This window comes from Coregonus lavaretus, assembly GCF_964263955.1.
Source record: "Coregonus lavaretus genome assembly, chromosome: 2".
Taxonomy (NCBI): domain Eukaryota; kingdom Metazoa; phylum Chordata; class Actinopteri; order Salmoniformes; family Salmonidae; genus Coregonus; species Coregonus lavaretus.
Window position 1 is genome coordinate 51577563 of NC_139989.1, and position 18122 is coordinate 51595684.

Consider the following 18122-nt stretch of genomic DNA (forward strand, 5'->3'; position numbering starts at 1 on the left):
GGTTGTGCAAAGAAGATCAGAGGGGAGGGACCTCTGGATTTCTCATCCAATGGGTTTTGAGGTGGCGGCGAGGAGAGCGGATGCGAGGACTACGCAATTGCGATTCTCCCCATGTGTGAGGAAAGAGATGCATCCAGAGTTGTGGCTGGCTATGGGTACCTTCTAAAAAGGTGCCCTACAAACCACTCAAAAAGACACGACTAAAAACCACGATTTTATTTAAAATTAGACCATTGAGTAGATGTACATGTGAAAAACAGTCTTAACCCTATAGTCTATGGAAGTTATATGTACACTGAGGAGCATAAATGCATCAAGGATTAAATGCAAAAAGGAATTGCCAATGATATCCTCACATTGACAGCTGTTCGTGTCACATCGTGTGAGCAAAATACAGATATATATATAACAGAGAACCTCACTGGTATTATCATGCCAAAGACTAGTCATTTTCAAGACAGAAGCAGATTCCAAAATTGAAGTTTTTGAAACAGAATGTTATTGAGTTTGAGAGTTCAGTTTTTCACTTGCAAATAACCACTTCTACAATATCAGGTGTCAAAATGTAGTGAGTAGTGACAAAAGTGGGACCAAGTGAATTGATGTTTATTACAGTTCAGAACCGCTGTGTCAGCTGCAGCTAAGTTTAGAATGCACACCTATAGAACTGCCAATGACAAATGACAAACAGAAAAGGAAACTATAGACAAACAAAACAAACTGCCAAAGCCATTTAAATAAAAAATACTTGACATCCTCCTGTGAATTAACTCAGGCGTAGCTTCACATACACACATTAACAAATACATTTGACATACACTCCACTTTCAAAAGCATAAAAAACACCTAAGTGACACAGAGGCACTTTACTAAGAAGTGAATACAAGATGCAAAGTTCACATAAACACAGATGGATTCACAGGAAGTAGTACACTTATAAAAAAGGAAACGAGATCTGTCAGCAACTTGGGTTGATAATATACACACTCACATTTAGTAGATGTCCATTAGGGCTGTGTGGGGTTACCAAGGGCTAAGAGTTTAACTAGAACAACTGGGGGGTGTCCAGTGAGAAAGGACGTAAGAATACAACAGACATCTCAATTACAGGTGTTTTCTGTGGCGTCAGGACTGCATAACAGCTCCACTGCTCCCTTCTATTGACCAGAAAGATTGATAAACTCACTTATGGTAAGGATAAAACTATCTGGATGTTATATTTACAGTAGATTTCTTTCTGCATGCACAGGTCTGACACCAGGAGTAGAACTCTATCCAAAATCTCAACACAGCTTCAGACAAGCAGACAATCAGGAGCCATGTTACTGAATCTCAAACCAAAGCAGGATAACATATCTTTCCCCTTGCATTTAAACCATGCAGTAGGGTCGGTTCACACATTAACCCTTGAAATTCTGTGCATGTTTCAGCTGAAATGACCATCTGTGCATCTACAGGCATGCTCATCTAAGAACAGTTGGTTGGTTGCTTTTCAGGACTTGGTGACGTGTTTTGTGCTTTAGTTGTCCCACCTACTCTTTTTGCGTTTTGGTGGATCTGGGACTGCAAAGCTGTCTGCCTCTCGGTCACCTCTCCCCTCACTCCTGTCCCCCCTTCCTTCACCCCCTGCCCTGTCGCCACTCTCCCTGTCACCTCTACAATCTTCTCGCTCTCTGTCCCTTCTACTTCCGTCTCCATTACGACTATCGCCATGGCGCCCGCTGCTGCCATGGCGATCCTTGTCCCCATATCTGTCGCGGTCTGCGTGGCGGTCCCGCTCTCCCCCGCCACTGTGCCGCTCGCTCCTGTCTCTCCTGTCACGATAGTGGCCATCTCCATGGCGACCCCTATCGTCACCATGTCTGTCATGGGGCCCTTCTCTGGGTGAGGGTGGGGCGGCATACCCCTGAGGAGCACTGGCCTGGCTGTCTGACACAGAGCTCAGGGAGCCAGCGCTGGTGAAGCCTGCCATCTTGGTGCCCATGCCGAGGGCTGCTGGAGGGGCCATGGGTAAAGAGGGGGGCCCACGGGGCCTGTCTGGGCCCTCAGGAGCCCCGGTGGGGATGGAGCTCAGACTGCCAGCGCTGGTCCAGCCTGAAGAGCTACTGGACTTAGTGGTGAGTTTAGGAACCATGCCGGATGCCGCCACAAAGTGGTTCTTATACTGCGACTGGGGAAAAATAGACACATACAACAATTAAAGAGGGACTTCAAGACGTACAGAAAGAATTCATGAGAAAAAGGGATCATTTAGAGCTAACAGATAGGTCGAATGTGTATAAATTAAAATAAGACGGAATAGATAGTGAGTGACAGTTTAGCTACCTGGAAGGCTGACTTCATTGCTGACATGCGGTCTCCCATGGCTCCGGTAGAAGGCTTGCTGTAGCCCTCATAGTTACCCATGGCAGCACCACCACCACGCTCCTGGAGAAACAACAAAATGTCAACAATCACCAAGAGTTACACTATTATGCCACTGATCTACCAACAAGATATAACACTACAACTAACGCAATAACACAACAATTTCTGTTACAAATAGACATGGCCAACTCACAGAACGTTCAGCTCCCAAGCCTGGCCTCTCTCTGTAGCCCAGACCACCTCCTCCAATGTTCAGCTTCTTCCCTTTGCCGCCCTTGAAGCGTGATTTCCTGAACCAGGGATTCTGAGAGGAATACATCAAAGAAGGTCAGTAAAGACATCATATTAAATTAACCTTTCCATAGCTGTCCTCAATGGTCAGTCGGAGACATGTAGAATGGCTTACCTGCATTGCCAAGTCCATCAGTTCCTTAGAGACGCTCTGATTGGCTCCCTCCAGGTTACGCACAAGGTCTCCTGCAAATGATGTGTCTTTACTGGTGAGAAGGGTGTAGGCAACGCCCTTTTCCCCAGCACGACCTGTTCGGCCAATTCGGTGTGTGTGTGTGTCGATGTCCCGAGCCACGTCATAGTTCACTACTGTGCGTATTGAAGGGATATCCAGACCACGGGCTAGGGAGGAAATGACAAAGAAGGAGTGAAAAATGATAGAATGACAAGTATGTAGGAGCACTGGAATTCAGGCAAAAACCATTTGTCAGTGTCTGTGTAATCATACACAGATCTCTGATGATTGGAATGTTGTGCCACATTCAGTCCCCGTCCCCTCGTCTGCAGCCCACCCCCACCTCACCTGCCACGTCAGTGGCCACCAGCACGGGCAGACTCTTCTTCTTGAAGTCAGCGATGACCTTGTTCCTCTCGCTCTGGTCCATGTCTCCGTGCAGCAGGCCCAGGCTGTGGCCCTCCTGGGTCAGGTTGGTGGCCAGCTCCTCACAGTTGGCCTTCTTGGTGACGAAGATAAGTACAGAGCCAGAGGAGGTGAACTCCACCAGGCGGCGGGTCAGCCAGCCCCACTTCTCCACCCCGCTGGGCATGATCTCCACTATCTGGGTCACATCCTCATTGGCCTGGGGAGGAAGGATGGAGGATTGAAGAGCATTAGATGACTAAACTCCAGAAAATTTTCTGCTGCCAGCTGGTTGACATAAGAGTCTAACAGGCTGGTTGACTGTTCTGGCAATGTAGAACTTTCAATAAATTGTAGAAGTTGCAATCAGATGGTGTTAGAAGAGCCTCGGGTCTTACCTCTCCGATGTCTCCCTGCACCACACGGATGGGGTCCACCAGGATATCTCTGGCCAGCCTCTCAATCTTCTTACGGAAGGTGGCGCTGAACAGAAGAGCTGTGAGGACAGTAGTGGAGTTAAGGTTCACAGGATGGTGTTGTCTTATCTAAACCTCTAACAAGTGTACATGCGCGCGTGCACACACACACACACACACACACACACACACTTACTCTGTCGATCAGGTCGGACATGGCTGGCAACGGATCTCACTTGATACTCTGAAAAATGTTACCAAAAGAATATGATATAAATAGGTGTCAAACCAACTTCAGTAAACAATCTTATGGCATAGTGGTCATTGGTAAAAAAAAAAAAAAAGAGAGAATGGAAAGCCAACTTACCAAAGCCCATATCAAACATACGATCTGCTTCATCAAACACCAGGTATGTCACTCTTTGCAGAGAGGTGGCCTTCTTTTTCACATGGTCAATCAGACGCCCCTGTGTGAGGAACAACATACACAACCCAATAAGTGAAATAACCTCAGGGGATTCTTTTCCTCCAATACATAAAGACTAAACTCAGTCTACCACAGCGATTGTCAACTAGAGCTCTTACCGGGGTGCACACAACTATCTCTGCCCCCTCCTGAAGAGCCTTGGCTTGCTCCCACATGCTGCCTCCTCCATACACCGCCACCGAGCGCAGAGAGTAGGCTTTCCCAAAACGCTTGCACTCCGCGTGGATCTGGGGAGCACAACAATCATTTTCAGGGGCTAAATCAACTTTTTGTCATGGAAAAACATTCCTGGCCCATCTCTCCCTGGCTCTTACCTGCTGACAGAGCTCCCTGGTGGGGCACACGATGACTGCAATGGGCCCCTCTCCAGTCTCCAGTTCCTTCTGGTCCATGATGTGAACTAGCATGGGCCAGATGAAGGCTGCAGTCTTGCCACTACCGGTTTTCGCAATGCCAATCATGTCCCTTCCACTCAGGGCAACGGGCACTCCCTACAGGACAGACGGGGAAGAAAATACAGGTGAGGCCTATATGCTACTAAAGCAATATGAAAGTATGAAGAACAAAATGCCCTAGGAAACAAGCTGCTTAGGTACCTGGCACTGAATAGGTGTGGGCTGGGTGTACTCCGACTTGCGGATTATGTGCATTAGCTGCTCGTCAAACCCAAAGTGGGCGAAGCTGGTGGAGAGTTTAGGAGGGGCGGCACCAGACACCTGCCAACGTCAATGAAGCAAAATAAAGAGAAAGAGACAAGAGGCTTTCGGTTAAAGAGACAATGGGATCATACAACACAGTGTCTCTTTTTGCAGACAGTAAGTGGTATGTTGGCTAGGATTTTGTGTGGTTTGGGTTTAGATGTGGTTGTATGTGTGTGTGTCCTCTTCCTGACACTTACCCGCAGGTTGAGTTTGTGTCTCAGCTCAAACACCTCTGTGTCTGTCAGGCTGAGAAGCTCCTCATGCTCGTTGTAGAAGTTCCTCTCAAAGGGTGGGTAGTCAATCTGATAGGGAATGACATAAATGTAGGACCTCAGACACTAAAATAAAAACTCTAATTGACAAGATAACATATGACTTACTGACTCTTGGGTCAGATAGACTTACTGACTCTTGGGTCAGATAGGTGCAGTATGCAGTTGTTACCTCAGAGTGGTCCATGGGGGGCAGGGGCATGATGATCTTCTTAGTGGTGGGGGCAATGGGATTCCCATCACTGTCATAGTCTATGTTCTCATCCTCGTCCTCTGCGGTCAGCCCAGCCGTGGGATTCTCTGCCATGTAGCGGAAGTAGGCTTCCTGCACAGAGCACAGCCACATGAGTCAACCAGAGTGCAGCTTAAACGCCTAATGTAGCACACATTCATGCAGGCACTCTTACCACTCTCATAACCTGGGGATATACATTAAAATACAGTAAATGGCTAAATGCTCTGATGATCGCCCAGATCAATGTCGGAGTCTATGCCATTTTATGTTTTAACACTTGATTTAAACCCGTCTTTGCGTTATTCGGGCTGAAATTGATCAGTGTCAGATTTTATAACCCCTCCCCCTTCACAAAGTAGTAAGAACAGCAACAGCTAATAGGAAACGTTCATTACAGTATGGCATATTTGAAAATAGATTATAAACTATTAATCAACATGCTTAGAATAGGCATGGGTACATTTTCTAATTTTTTGAAACTTCAGAAGTATGCATGTAGATATCCCAGAAGGATAGGGTGAAGGATTCAACCTGCAATTAGGTTTGTTAGCATAGTGTGAGAGAGAGTAAGAGAGAGAGAAAAAATATTTTTAAAAAGAGAGGGAGAGATGTGGTAGGTGGTAAGACTTGGCCATAGATGGGTCGGGAGGGGAGGTTGGGGTCTGGAGGCTCTCTGATCAGTAGTAAATTAGGAATGTTGGATGGATCACTTACTTGTTCATCTTCCTCTTCAATGTCATCACGTATACCCCTGTAAAAACAAGCGGAGAAAAAAAACTTCCCTGCGACTCGTTTGTTCACCCATGATTCCCCACAACCTGTCTAACGCCACGCTTATCCCCTCCCTACAAAGTCGCTATGCAAGGCAGGGTTGATTAGTTACCTACAGTATGGACCAACTGGGGAAATTTAAGGTAATTGAATGGCAAAACAGATTATTTCAAATGAGACAAGCCTTTGCTCCTCAGTGGTGAATGCAGTTGAAGTGGGAACATTCTATCTACAGTATCTTAATAACATGCTAGAGTTTCAGGATGAGAAGAGATTGACAATTTTGACACTTGACCAATTACCATTGAAATATGTGCAAATCAATACACAGGTGCATGGGAAGAATGTACTACACCTGCCTACCTGGTGGCCTTGAATAGGGCTTTTGCTCATTTATATTATTGACAAGGTAATTTCGAAAGGCACTGAGCTTAAAAGGTAGAAATTGAAGGGATCTTACTTTTCACACTTCTTCTCCTTCTCTTTTTCCTCCAGTTTCTTCATGTCTTTAGCTGCTTGGTCCTAGAGCAGACAAGAGGGTGAACAATATACCCCCATGCAATACTTCCCAACAGCTCTGTGACAATAACCCCAGATCTTAAACAAAGGAACTACAGAGAAAATGTGTATATTTCTACATGATCCAGGTCTAAGAGGGGAAACCTTGACTCACCTCCACTTGGGCCATGAAGGCATCCAGAGGATCATCCTCACTGTCTGAACCCCCTCCAGACTGAAACTGTTGCCGTGTGGGGGAGTTCTCAGCTGGGATATAGGGTAAATCTGTGCTGCTTGACTCCTCTTCATCATCTTCAAAATACCTGGAAATGGGTTAGGAAAGGTATCACCAGTCAAATGTCATTGAAAACAATGTCATGATCATACAGCATATGAAGCACACCAAACCCAATCGAACACTAAAGGAAAGATACGTCTATACTCACGCATTCTCTTCATCAAAATTTGCTCTTTTTGTTCCTATTTTGTAGAATGCAGGGAGTTGCTGGTTCTTGCCATAACCTCCAGCTGTCCCTGCGCCTCCGAAGGAAGATTTCTGAGGCAAGCGCAGTTCTTCTTTCTTTCCTCCTCCACCACCACCACCACCACCACCAAGGGAGAATCCTCCAAACCCGAACCCTCGCTTACCACTCGGGCCACCCTTGCTCCAGTTCATAGCGGACCTACAGAAGCAAGGGGAAAAGAAAGAATATCACATTTGGTATTTGACTGTTGTACATTGCTGTTGCATTCCAGTCCATTCATTCATCGCAGGCCTTGTGTGTCACCCACAAACGTCTGCTAAGTGCTAACCTAATCCAAATCATCTCGTAAATCACTGTCTGGGGGATGTCAAAGATTATTTGTGGCTTCTAGCAAATTAAGATAGAAAATATTGCATTAATCTGTATCTAGCTAATTATGGTTGGATCTCATTAAATTGGCTAACTAACGTTAGCTAAACTAGCTAGCATGCTACGCTTCTCTAGCCTAAGGCCGCAGCAGCACGACGAAGAAATGGATGTGACAAATTATTGACTGTGCAAATATTACTTGTCTAAGGACATTTGCAAAAGCAGTTGAATCTAGAGTACGTTATACACCATATACTTAATTAATGGATGCATGTACTGTTTATTTACCTGTTTTCAGTGCCAAATAAATATCTGTTTACCACTGCCAAATCTCACAGCGCGATTCGAACGTGTTCTGCGTCACAACTGTGTGTTCACGTAGATTACGCGCGACGGATTGCCTCTCACAACAAGGAACCAATCAACGCAAACATGTGAAATTAGTTACCACCCCTTTTCAATAATTGTTGTTTGTTGAAAATGGTAGCTAACTACCTCGCTCCACCAGATACTAGCTAGCTATTTCTTCAAGTTACCATAACGGTAGGTTACTAGCTATCTTTTTTTGTATATAGCTAGATTCCATAGCTACCTAGCGTTAGTTTGTTCCTTGACATAGCTATCTACTGTAGCTAGCTAATGTTGTTAGTTAGTTAGCTAGCAGCTAGTTGTCCTGCTAATAAAATGTTTTTGGGCCTATCATACTATTTGTGAAATGGTTTTCACATATTAGATTTACAGTACAACTTAAACTATTCTATAAGTATTAGGTAGGTAATAGCTTGCTACCTGTCTTGTTCTAGCTAGTTCATAGCGAAGTAATGCTTATGCTTTCCTCTGTTAATGTGTTAGTATTTATTTTGGAGGCATTCTTTCTGGATGGGGTTTCAGCGGTTCTAGCTGCCACAATCAACAGATCCATGTCTTTTCTGGTGAGTGAACTCCGTTAGCGCTCCCCTGCCTGTTGGCATTAGAGCCCAGTCTAGAAAAGGTATCAAATACTTGTGCTGAATCCTTACCAGTCAGTGTCACAGCAATGATCAGTTATTGGAGAAGCGATTGACCTGTGGTATCTGCCCTCTTTCTTTCTTCCTCTCTATCCCAGCGTTGGGTCTCAGAGAAATTGAGCGTGGAGAGCCTGAGGGATTTTGAGTTTTTTGGAGGTAAGGTCAAAGGTGATGCTGAAAATGCTTCCCCAATCAACTGCTGCTTACACACAAGACTTATCATCAGCTATGAAGTTGCCCAACCCTCATACAGAACCTGCTAGCTATATCTTACGTGCAGCTTTGCTTTCAAAACAAGATATTATTGCATTGCGCAGTTTTTTTTAAAAGCAACACCCTCTAACAAACTATTGGAATAATACAATTTAAACCTACAGGAATCCAATCAGCATTGGTTATTTGGCAATATGTGGATGGATACCTCTGTCTCCCACATAGATTCAGGACACGTAAGAACTACTGCTTGCTTCGATGTTTTGCAGGTGTCAAATGTCTCACTGTACCATACATGTGTGCCATGAAGAGAGTTTGTTCCAGTGTGATGTGTCCTTGTCTGACAGACTTGATCAATGCAGTAAATGTGCAGCCTCAGAATACTGCATGTCAGATTAATATTCTGTTGCGCCGTCGGTCTTTGTAGTATATATATGAAGTCGATATGATACTTAGGTCAAATATTTATTTACGGAAATCATATTTTAAGGGTAACATAAGTGTGGTGGGGATGAGGCAGGTTCAACAGTATGTGGGTCTGTTATTAGACACTAACATGAGGATAGGAAAGCGTTGTCAATTTATCAATGGTTGAAGAATCCGTTTTCATAAAGAGAGAAACTGAATAGCTAGTCTATGACAGACATAGGCCTAATGCTGATTTTACTGTATGTATCCTATAAGGGGGGGTTGAACTTTGCATCATCTTTATATTCCTGTGAGCTCAGCTCATCATTGCATCATTGTTCGTTCATTCGCTTGATTTCAAGTTTGTTTTTGGCTGCTTCCTGTTCCCATGGCAATGCATAATCACTGAATCCCGCTGGACTGAATCCTCACTGATTTAACAGATGCATCTAATTAGCCTAGACTGAATCCTCCTTGTGACAGGAGCCAGCCAGCAGCATTGATCCGACTCCTGCAACAAACACCACATGCTATACTTTACACTTACAGTGTACCTAAGGGTTCCCGAGCTGCTCTAAACACAGATCCTTCTCTTGTGTGTGTGTGTGTGTGTTTGTGTTTATGTCATTGATGTGGTTTCTCTACCACAGAGCAAGCTCAGGGAAGCTCTCACAGGAAAGTAAGTGCGGTACTCCAGTCACGGCTTTTGATCGTTCCATCTGCCTGTGTGTGTGTTTGTGAGGGTGTAGCCAACGTGAATGAATTCACAAGCCCTGTGTGCTTTTGTGCATGGGCATCTGATTCTCAATGCTGTGCTGTATGTGCTTTGTGTTTTGAGGCCCATCCTACTTCACCCACCAGGGTTTCCTATTGGGGGAGAAGGGAGATTGGTAGAGCTTACAGTAGTGACATATCCTGTTGATGAGACATGGTTTATAGGGGGTTGGGTTGGAGGAGAGCAACTGAGGTTGTCAAGTCTGAAGGAAAGATGTGATCATGGATAAGAGCGTCTGCTAAATGACGAAAATGTAAATGTGATCAGTATAAGTGGATAGATGGATCACCCCATTAATCACCCCATTAATACTACTTGTTGCCTGATGGCTCCATCGGTTGCTCCAGAGATCAAAACAAAACAGTCCTTCCTGATTCATAAAGTTGACCACAGGTCCGCTCCATAGCAGGAGTAGTTTGTGTCTTTAGAGTGGGCAATGACGGGTCATCCGTAATTACCAGGCTTAATTTACCTGCACTTGTCTTTTACGGCTGTCATGGAAAAGGGCTGTTTCGTCTCAGCTGACAGATAATCTCCCTGTAATGCCGGCCTTAATGGGCCCTTAGGAACCTCAGTGTGGTCTTAACATGGTGGTGTTACTGTTTTCTTTATGGTTTCTGTTGTTCTTCACTGAAAGTCCTCACTAATTTTGACTGAGCCTGTTTCATGTTTGTGAAGTAGTTTTAAGTCTGAAATGTGGACACTCTTTGTCTGTGGCCTGTGTTCACTATAGTTCTCCCTTACTAGAAAGCAGAGGCATGTAGGTGGGTGGTGGGAGGGTATGAGCAACTGGGGTTATTTGTTAATGTGTCACTGTTGTGGAAATCTCTGCATCCACCAATGGTTGTGAACTGGAGTTGGATGGAATGGATGGAGTTCCATGTGTTCTGTTTTTGGCAACGCATGGCAACTCCATCTGAGTGATTTAACGTGATGGGCATCTACCTCGCAATGCTGGCTGGAAATTGGTAGAGAAATGGTTATTAAGCTGTTACTACTCTTTTTTTTTAAATGTAGTAACCTCATACATTTAGGCCAACACCCCATACCAGGGCAATACAGAGGGACCATTATGGTTGCATATGCATCTAAATATTTTACTGTTACCTGGAATTTTAATTTGGGAGCACCAGTGCCCCTGTGGGGGGGAAAAAACTATTTTGTAATTGTTGGCAATTCTTATCATTAATACCTTGAATATTTTTCATTGTGCTCCTACATTTCAATATGTGCTCCTACATTTTTTCAACTTAGGAGCACGTGATCCTTGTCAAAAAATGTCACCATAGAGCCCTGCATACATATTTTTTTCCAGTCAAGCATTTTGAAAGTGATGGTATGAATCTGAAAATAAGTTTTTTTTCTGAGCATCTTTTAAGACTGTTATTGGATCCCTGTTTTGTAATTTGAGGTGAAACACACCAGATACACAAGATCCTCACGTCTACGCCCAATAATGGAGTCGTTGTCCCAAATGTGGGAAGGCAGGCGACAAGCTTAAGTCCAAATTAAGCCCATAGAAACGCATTGGGATTATTTTGGACATATTTTGGCAAGAGTGAAGTTTCTTGCTTCGCCTCTTCCTCTCTGAACACACTCATACTATTTTTTGGGGGTGCCCACTCTGCATGTATCTAACCATGAGCGTTAATGTTTCAAGCACTATGGCGTGATGAGGTTTAGAGAAGGCATGATTCATAAATGATGTAGCTTCTTGCTTATAATTTGCCACCAACAGAATTCAAACCTGAAGTTAGATGTTCTCCACTCAGGTTCCACAAGTACTGCTCGTACACACTCCGTTCTGTAGTCTGTCTGTATATGATTTAGCATCAACCATCACTTCTGACCAAGCCTATGCAAGCCACTCTCACAATGCCACAAGTAATGCCCAACACTGTAAGGGCCAATATATGCTATCGTTTCCAAAGCTAACTCCTTCCCTGTTGCCGCCTCTCCCCCCAGGCCCATGAAGACAGCCACGAGAGCCTGACCTCACTCCCACGGCGGGACACCATGGGAAGCTTCCTCCCTGACAGCAGCGCCTATGAGCTGCTAACCATCATAGGTCAGTCAGTTTGTCAGTCAGTCTCAGGCTTCCAACCTCAGTGACTGGGCTGCCAAGGTGCTTGTTGTTGAATACATTGTTCGTGCTCCTGTCTCTAGTCTAATTTTGTGTGCGCTTGGTGTGTGCGTTTTGCTGTGCTAGGTCGAGGCCTAGAGGACTTGATGACCGTAAACCTTGCCAGATACAGACCAACAGGGGAACACGTAGCAATCCGTCGGATTGACCTGGAGTCCTGCACCAATGAAATGGTCAACTACCTGCAGGTCTGGACCTATCACCATCCATCTATCATTCTACCATCCATCTGTCACATTTCCCTTTGCCAGGCAGACTGACATCAGTCAAATCATACTTCTCTTTATATCCCTCTCTTTCACTCCTCCCCTCTGAATGCATTCATCCCTTGATTTATGACATCACCTGTTATGTATCTGTCTGTCAAATGTGTATCTATTAGATATAACTCAATGTAATCTCTCTGTTTCTCTGTCCATTAAACCTAACCCAGTGTAATCTCTGTCTCTCTCAGGCTGAGCTCCATGTATCTAAGCTGTTCCACCACTCCAGCATCCTGCCCTACAGGAGCATCTTCATAGCAGAGAACGAGCTGTGGGTCATCTCTCCCTTCATGGCCTATGGTGAGGATTCACAGACAGGAGAGCACTCACTGTAACACTACTCTGGTCCTAGTCAAATGTAGTCAAAAGCTAAATGTAGATGGAAGGACTCTAGTTACCATTCCCACACAAAGGTAATTTGTCTCCACCTAACCCTACTATTCTCACAGTCCTCTGTGCTCTCTCACTGACTAATGAAGTGTCTAACGTCCTAGGGTCGGCCAGAGACCTGATCAGCACCCACTTCACTGATGGGATGAATGAGCTGGCCATCGCCTACATCCTACTGGGCATGCTCAAAGCCCTGGAGTACATCCACCACATGGGCTATGTACACCGGTAAGTACACACAAGCACAGGACTTTTCATGCAGGAATGTGACATGGCGTCTAATTGTGTGCGTGTTTAGGAGCGTGAAGGCCAGCCACGTGTTGATCTCGGTAGACGGTCAGGTGTGTATGTCTGGTCTGCGGAGCATCATCAGTCTGATCCGTCACGGCCAGCGGGCCAGAGTGGTCCATGACTTCCCCCAGTACAGCATCAAGGTGCTGCCCTGGCTCAGCCCAGAGGTGCTGCAGCAGGTAACACCATACCACACCTGGCTAGCATACAATACCTTGCTTTTGGTATACTATAATACCTTTGTTTGTATCGGTCAACCCTATGTAACCACTTGTGTGTGTGTGTGTGTGTCAGAATCTGCAGGGATACGACTTCCGGTCAGACATCTACAGTCTTGGCATCACAGCCTGTGAGCTAGCCAATGGACACGTGCCCTTCAAAGACATGCCAGCCACACAGGTGACTAGTGGCCTGATCAACCTCTTGCTTCTGAAAGATCATCTATATTCTGCTTCTCTCTTGACTGGCCACTCTCTCTCTGTCCATTCCTCTTCCTCCCCTCTGTCCTCTTCGTGGTCTTCGGTCTTTAGATGTTGCTGGAGAAGCTGAACGGGACAGTCCCCTGTCTGTTGGACACCACCACCATCCCCCCAGAGGAGCTGACCATGAAGCCCTCCCGCTCTGGGGCTGACTCTGGGATCTGTGAGGGCCCCAGTGCCGGAGGGGCCCACCACTCTAACGGAGAGCCCTCCTCGGGGAGCCACCCCTACAGTCGCACCTTCTCTCCCCACTTCCATGCTTTTGTGGAGCTGTGTCTGCAGAGGGACCCAGAGAAGAGGTGAGCCACGCCAAGCTGGGCTGCTGGTCCTCACATTGATTGTGTTATGAATTTTAGCTCATTTAATTAATTGTGTTTATTTCCCCCCTCAGACCCTCAGCCAGTGCTCTCATTGGTCATTCCTTCTTCAAACAGGTGAGTAGGATCTAGCTCCTCCCTCCTCAACAGTCATGTAAAGGCTTTATTCATTCACACAACACTTGATTATTAGAATCCCAATGAGATATGTTTCCATTCTTCCCTAGATCAAGCGTCGGCCATCGGAGGCTCTGCCCGAGCTGTTCCGGCCCGTGACGCCCATCACCGGCTTTGAGAGTACCCAGCCTCAGGACTCTGCCTCTGGGCTGGCCAGCCTGGAGTCTGGCCTCAGCCACATGGATGTGGATGACTGGGACTTCTGACCAGAGGAACAGGAAGCAGACGAGGAGAGGTGTGTGTGTGTGTAGTAACCAAGAGGTTTTAACAGGAGACGCTCTGAGAAGACTTCGGACTGGATTTACGTTTTGTTCTTATTAAATGTCCTATGTAAATTATTTAAACTAAGGAGTTTCTCCTCCCTCTGAGTTTAAAAGCCAGCCGCCATCTTGCCTCCTTGCTATCGCTCTAGTCTAAAAGATGCATGAGCAGACAGACCCTTGCACTGAATGACACCTAATTCCTCTCACGCACACATCTCTCCAGATTCTACTAAAAGCTCTGGACCCAGCGAGGAACAGTATGGGGGAGTATGTCCAGTTGGCTCTTTCACTTGCCAATGGAGATGTTCCATTAAAGCATTAGAGCAGGGAGACTCTACCTCTTATTTGATCTGAGCTGCACTCGACTTGGCCCAATCTAGAGCCATCTGTTCACGTTACCAAGACCAGGAACTGACGCTCCGACCGCATTACCAAGGGTTGATCCAATCAGCCTTCTAGCCAGCACAACAGATGGAAGATTCCAGAAGTTTGTCCCAAGGCTATCACGAACCAGACAGTGTTTGTATTTACTCACAGCTGAGAGAAGAAGCTCTCATACTGATCCACCAGTTTTACAGGAGAGGGAAGAAAAAAAACATCTGTTTCTACCTGAAACCCTCAACTGAAGATAGCAAAGCTAGTTAACACTTGACTGTGCCAACTGAGGTCCATGTATTTGATTAACCTTCCTGTTACTGGCAAAAAAGTGAATGTTACAATGGTGCTTGTTTCAGATAGTTTGTCTGGGTTTCAGGAAGAGGGGAGGGGAGGGGAAGGGAAGGTGTTGAGTGGGGGAGGGAAAGTGTTGGGAGTGTCAACTATTTTACTTGATAATAAATACCTTTCACATCGGGGCTCTCGCTGTCATTGTATTATAATGAATCAGTCAATAACTATTACAAAATCAAGTTTTATTCCAGAAGGCTTGACATTGACACAATGAAACAAAACAGGGGAGGGGAGACTTATAACAGACACTGATGGAGTTGGATGGGACAGGTACTGTATTTACAGTAGGTTGCTAATCTTCTTCATCAGAGGGTGGCTGGTCAAGCATGGCTTGGTGTTTGGCGATCTTGGCTGCCAGCTCTGTAGAGCGAAAAAACACTTTTAGGGCTACTGCCTGGAGCTAAATAACTCCACTCAGCCGTACACAGCCACAGGCATGAATATTCAAGGAACAGTGAGCTTTTTCTATTTACCTGACTATAGAGACTAGTCTTTTACCCGATGTGCATAAGCTCTTGTCTGGCTACCAAAACTCCTTGCTCTGGCCAAACGCCACGCCGACCAATGTTAGTTTCTTCTCCGCAATGAATCTGAAGCAGAGTACCTCCCCTACGGAAATACGTTCTAGACCATCTGATTGTTCCCAGAAACCGATGGGTTGGGCCAGAACACGACGGTAAAGCAAGGTTTTGAAAATTCGGCATTGGTACTCTGATTTGTTAGAGATAATCCAATCACTGATTACTTTTGTACAACACTCCTCATTTTAACGTCACCACAAACGACTTCAATGATTGCGGTCTCAGACTGAAGTATGTAGCGAACGATGGAGCAGAGGAAGAATTCAGCTTGAGTCGTCAGGCTACATAAGCTCCATGGTCAACAACAAACTACTGTAGCTTTATTTTTGTTTTCTTAGCCCAAAATTATGCTTTGGTGGATCATCCGAGGCCATTCCCTACTGTACATGCCATACCACTATGCTGACCATGGTAATTGAGATGCATTATCCTCACCTTTAGCTGGGTTGAAGACGCCGTTGGTCTGGACGTTACACACATAGCAGCGCTGGGACTTGCGGTAGTGCTGAAGAGCACAGGTCTCACAGAAGTAGTGCCGACACCTGCGGGAGACATGACATGAGTGGTTTGATTAGCAATCACTGCTGGAAGTTTCTCTACACACACTTAACGGTGAAGTTCTTAAGGAGCATCGTCTTACTTGGTGATGACGGGGTTCTTAAAGGACTCTCGGCAGATGAAGCATTTGAAGGGCATGTCCTCCTCGTCACTGCTCACCTCGTAGTTCTCATCATCTTCATACAGACCACACATTACTGAACAGCTGTATCACAAACATCTACTCTCTAATCTTTGATCAATCTTAAATCTACACAGCCCCGTGTTTCTCCCCTGTTGTGAACTCACCGTTGGCCCCATAGCGCCCCTCGTCCAGCTCTCTCTCAATCTGCCAGCCATGTTTGTAGTCTGAGCGGTCATGGAGGAACTTGCAGCTGTCTAAGAGGGGAAAAGAAACACACAAAGGAGACTTTCAGAGACTTCCACAGATTATAAATTCAAGTAGGGAAAGGAGGACCTGCGCAAAGCTCGACATTGGGGGAGGCAACTTTACAGCAAAGCCCCACTCACCTCCAAAGCCACAGAAGCCAGTCTCTTTGTAGTCCTTGCAGATGTCTGGCTGGTAGTCCCACCTCACTGTGGCCCTCAGGTGCTCTGGGGCCCGGATTGGGCCCTTCCTGACAAAGAAAAGAGAAAACCGTGATGATTCAAATACATAGCGAAAACATTTAAATTTTCCCCAAGACATTTCAAAATTACTCTGTCACACAACATGCATACATACCTGACCATGCCAGAGGATGCATTGCCCATGGTGGAGTCTTTGGGCTTGATGTGCTTTTTGTAGTTGTTCATTCCTCTGTAGATCTTATCATCCTCTTTACCGGTCAGCTCCTGGTGAGGATAGAGACCCTTATTAAGCATTTGCGGACCAACGTTGTCCCAATTTACTACACAAGACTGGGGGAAGAATGCAAATGATACAATACTAAAGATGTAGATACACTAAGGAAACAAAGTTCCTCCAACTAGGGACAGATGTCTTACCTCCTGGATCTTCTGACTCCTCTCAAAGATGGCCTGAGCATCATTGTCCTTTGCTGTGTCCAGCTCATAGATTGCAGTTGCTCCCATGTCATCTGGCCCCTCTGGTTTCTATGCACAGAGAAGGGAGGAGGACGAGATTGATAGCTTTATACAGGGCAGAGCAATAAAGGGGTTGGTAGGGTATAAATACAAAACATTAGTAATGTACAGTGGTATAGGAGAGGTCTTTTTCAAAATAACTCACTGCTGACCGTGTGGACTTGTATGCAACAGTGACTTTCTTTCTTTCTTTCTCCTCATCACTTTCAGCAGATGACACCTCCTCTCTCTCTACTTTCTTTGTCTGGGGAGAAGAGAATAATGATTTCACACTATCAAAAATGTTAAGTATAAAGACTGATTCGTTTGTAGTCAGTCGCGCGACGTTACCCTTTGAATCATAGGGTTTGCTGAACCCGTCTTTTTTTCTTTTCTGACGACGGCATTCTTGTCTTCGTCACTGTTGCCATCTGACAATGGAGGAGGCAATGAGGCAAGCATCAGAATGTGAGTGGGACATGTTCATGTTTACAGTACTCGGCCATTGTGGGTCCATTTGTCACTTGCACAATTATTTCCATGGCTTGGGTGTTTTATAGCTGGCAGTAGTTTTGTTTTTATTAGGCACAATCTTAACGCCTAACTAAATAAACTTCAAATGTTAGCTATCTCGCTAACTATTACTAGCAATATCCAGCTAGCTAGGTTAGTTAACTAGCTTGGCTATTACTAGTAGCCATTGTTTTCATGCACAATGCAGTCTTATGGTTAGCTTTTGAAACAACACTGAGATGGACTCAAACATTGTAGCTCACCTTTGTCGCTGTCACTGGCTTTTCTCTTCCGAGTGTTGCACTTTTTGGTTGATTTTTTAAATAGAAAAGTACATGTTGCCTTGGACTCCCCTGACTCCGCCATCTTTCCTTCTGTTTACAACAAATTGGTGACGTAACTATTTTAGAGCGACCTCTAGCGTAGAGGAGCCACAGTATTCCACCTTGTGGCCAATTATCTACCTTACAGCACAAAA

The 18122-nt window shown here is 45.4% G+C and overlaps 3 protein-coding genes across 5 annotated transcripts; 1 reads left to right on the forward strand and 2 right to left on the reverse strand.

Annotated features, from left to right (window-relative positions):
• Positions 1-201: 201 nt before the first annotated feature.
• LOC311148840 (ATP-dependent RNA helicase DDX42-like) lies at positions 202-7829 on the reverse strand. Of its 2 annotated transcripts, XM_084185836.1 has the most exons (18): positions 7761-7829; positions 7065-7301; positions 6794-6941; positions 6581-6642; positions 6064-6100; positions 5287-5439; positions 5040-5144; positions 4738-4857; positions 4456-4632; positions 4240-4368; positions 4022-4121; positions 3851-3898; positions 3637-3734; positions 3182-3458; positions 2774-3000; positions 2561-2671; positions 2326-2427; positions 202-2170 (listed from the first exon to the last, which is right to left on the reverse strand). In XM_084185836.1, exons 2-18 carry the CDS (start codon positions 7292-7294, stop codon positions 1520-1522), a joined length of 2775 nt encoding a protein of 924 aa, XP_084041962.1. In that variant the 5' UTR covers positions 7295-7301; positions 7761-7829; the 3' UTR covers positions 202-1519. The 2 variants fall into 2 exon arrangements, with proteins under 2 accessions (XP_084041962.1, XP_084041963.1); XM_084185837.1 differs by lacking the exons at positions 6064-6100; positions 6794-6941; positions 7065-7301; positions 7761-7829 and having other exon boundaries at positions 6581-6639.
• A 101-nt stretch (positions 7830-7930) lies between these two features.
• Positions 7931-15053, forward strand: LOC311149658 (STE20-related kinase adapter protein alpha-like). 2 transcript variants are annotated; one of them, XM_084186858.1, is made up of 13 exons: positions 7931-8015; positions 8325-8404; positions 8578-8635; positions 9751-9779; positions 11841-11943; positions 12085-12206; positions 12473-12581; positions 12776-12899; positions 12970-13141; positions 13257-13361; positions 13493-13740; positions 13833-13875; positions 13986-15053. In XM_084186858.1, exons 2-13 carry the CDS (start codon positions 8393-8395, stop codon positions 14139-14141), a joined length of 1281 nt encoding a protein of 426 aa, XP_084042984.1. In that variant the 5' UTR covers positions 7931-8015; positions 8325-8392; the 3' UTR covers positions 14142-15053. The 2 variants fall into 2 exon arrangements, with proteins under 2 accessions (XP_084042984.1, XP_084042983.1); XM_084186857.1 differs by lacking the exons at positions 7931-8015; positions 8325-8404; positions 9751-9779.
• A 39-nt stretch (positions 15054-15092) lies between these two features.
• On the reverse strand, positions 15093-18037 carry LOC311144507 (E3 ubiquitin-protein ligase RNF113A-like). The gene is made up of 10 exons (XM_084180533.1): positions 17908-18037; positions 17483-17562; positions 17298-17396; positions 17054-17161; positions 16791-16900; positions 16577-16683; positions 16355-16444; positions 16149-16242; positions 15944-16050; positions 15093-15287 (listed from the first exon to the last, which is right to left on the reverse strand). Exons 1-10 carry the CDS (start codon positions 18008-18010, stop codon positions 15220-15222), a joined length of 966 nt encoding a protein of 321 aa, XP_084036659.1. The 5' UTR covers positions 18011-18037; the 3' UTR covers positions 15093-15219.
• Positions 18038-18122: the final 85 nt, after the last annotated feature.

Coding starts and splice junctions, on each gene's coding strand:
- LOC311148840 (XM_084185836.1), bottom strand. CDS start 7,294: ATGAACTGGAGCAAGGGTGGCCCGAGTGGTAAGCGAGGGTTCGGGTTT. Junction 3,459..3,636: donor TGCAGGGAGACATCGGAGAG/GTAAGACCCGAG, acceptor CTTCCTCCCCAG/GCCAATGAGGATGTGACCCA. Junction 2,171..2,325: donor CAATGAAGTCAGCCTTCCAG/GTAGCTAAACTG, acceptor ATTTTTCCCCAG/TCGCAGTATAAGAACCACTT.
- LOC311149658 (XM_084186858.1), top strand. Junction 8,636..9,750: donor GGATTTTGAGTTTTTTGGAG/GTAAGGTCAAAG, acceptor TCTCTACCACAG/AGCAAGCTCAGGGAAGCTCT. Junction 13,741..13,832: donor CAGAGGGACCCAGAGAAGAG/GTGAGCCACGCC, acceptor TTCCCCCCTCAG/ACCCTCAGCCAGTGCTCTCA.
- LOC311144507 (XM_084180533.1), bottom strand. CDS start 18,010: ATGGCGGAGTCAGGGGAGTCCAAGGCAACATGTACTTTTCTATTTAAA. Junction 16,901..17,053: donor GGAGTCAGAAGATCCAGGAG/GTAAGACATCTG, acceptor TATCCTCACCAG/GAGCTGACCGGTAAAGAGGA. Junction 15,288..15,943: donor CGTCTTCAACCCAGCTAAAG/GTGAGGATAATG, acceptor TTCGCTCTACAG/AGCTGGCAGCCAAGATCGCC.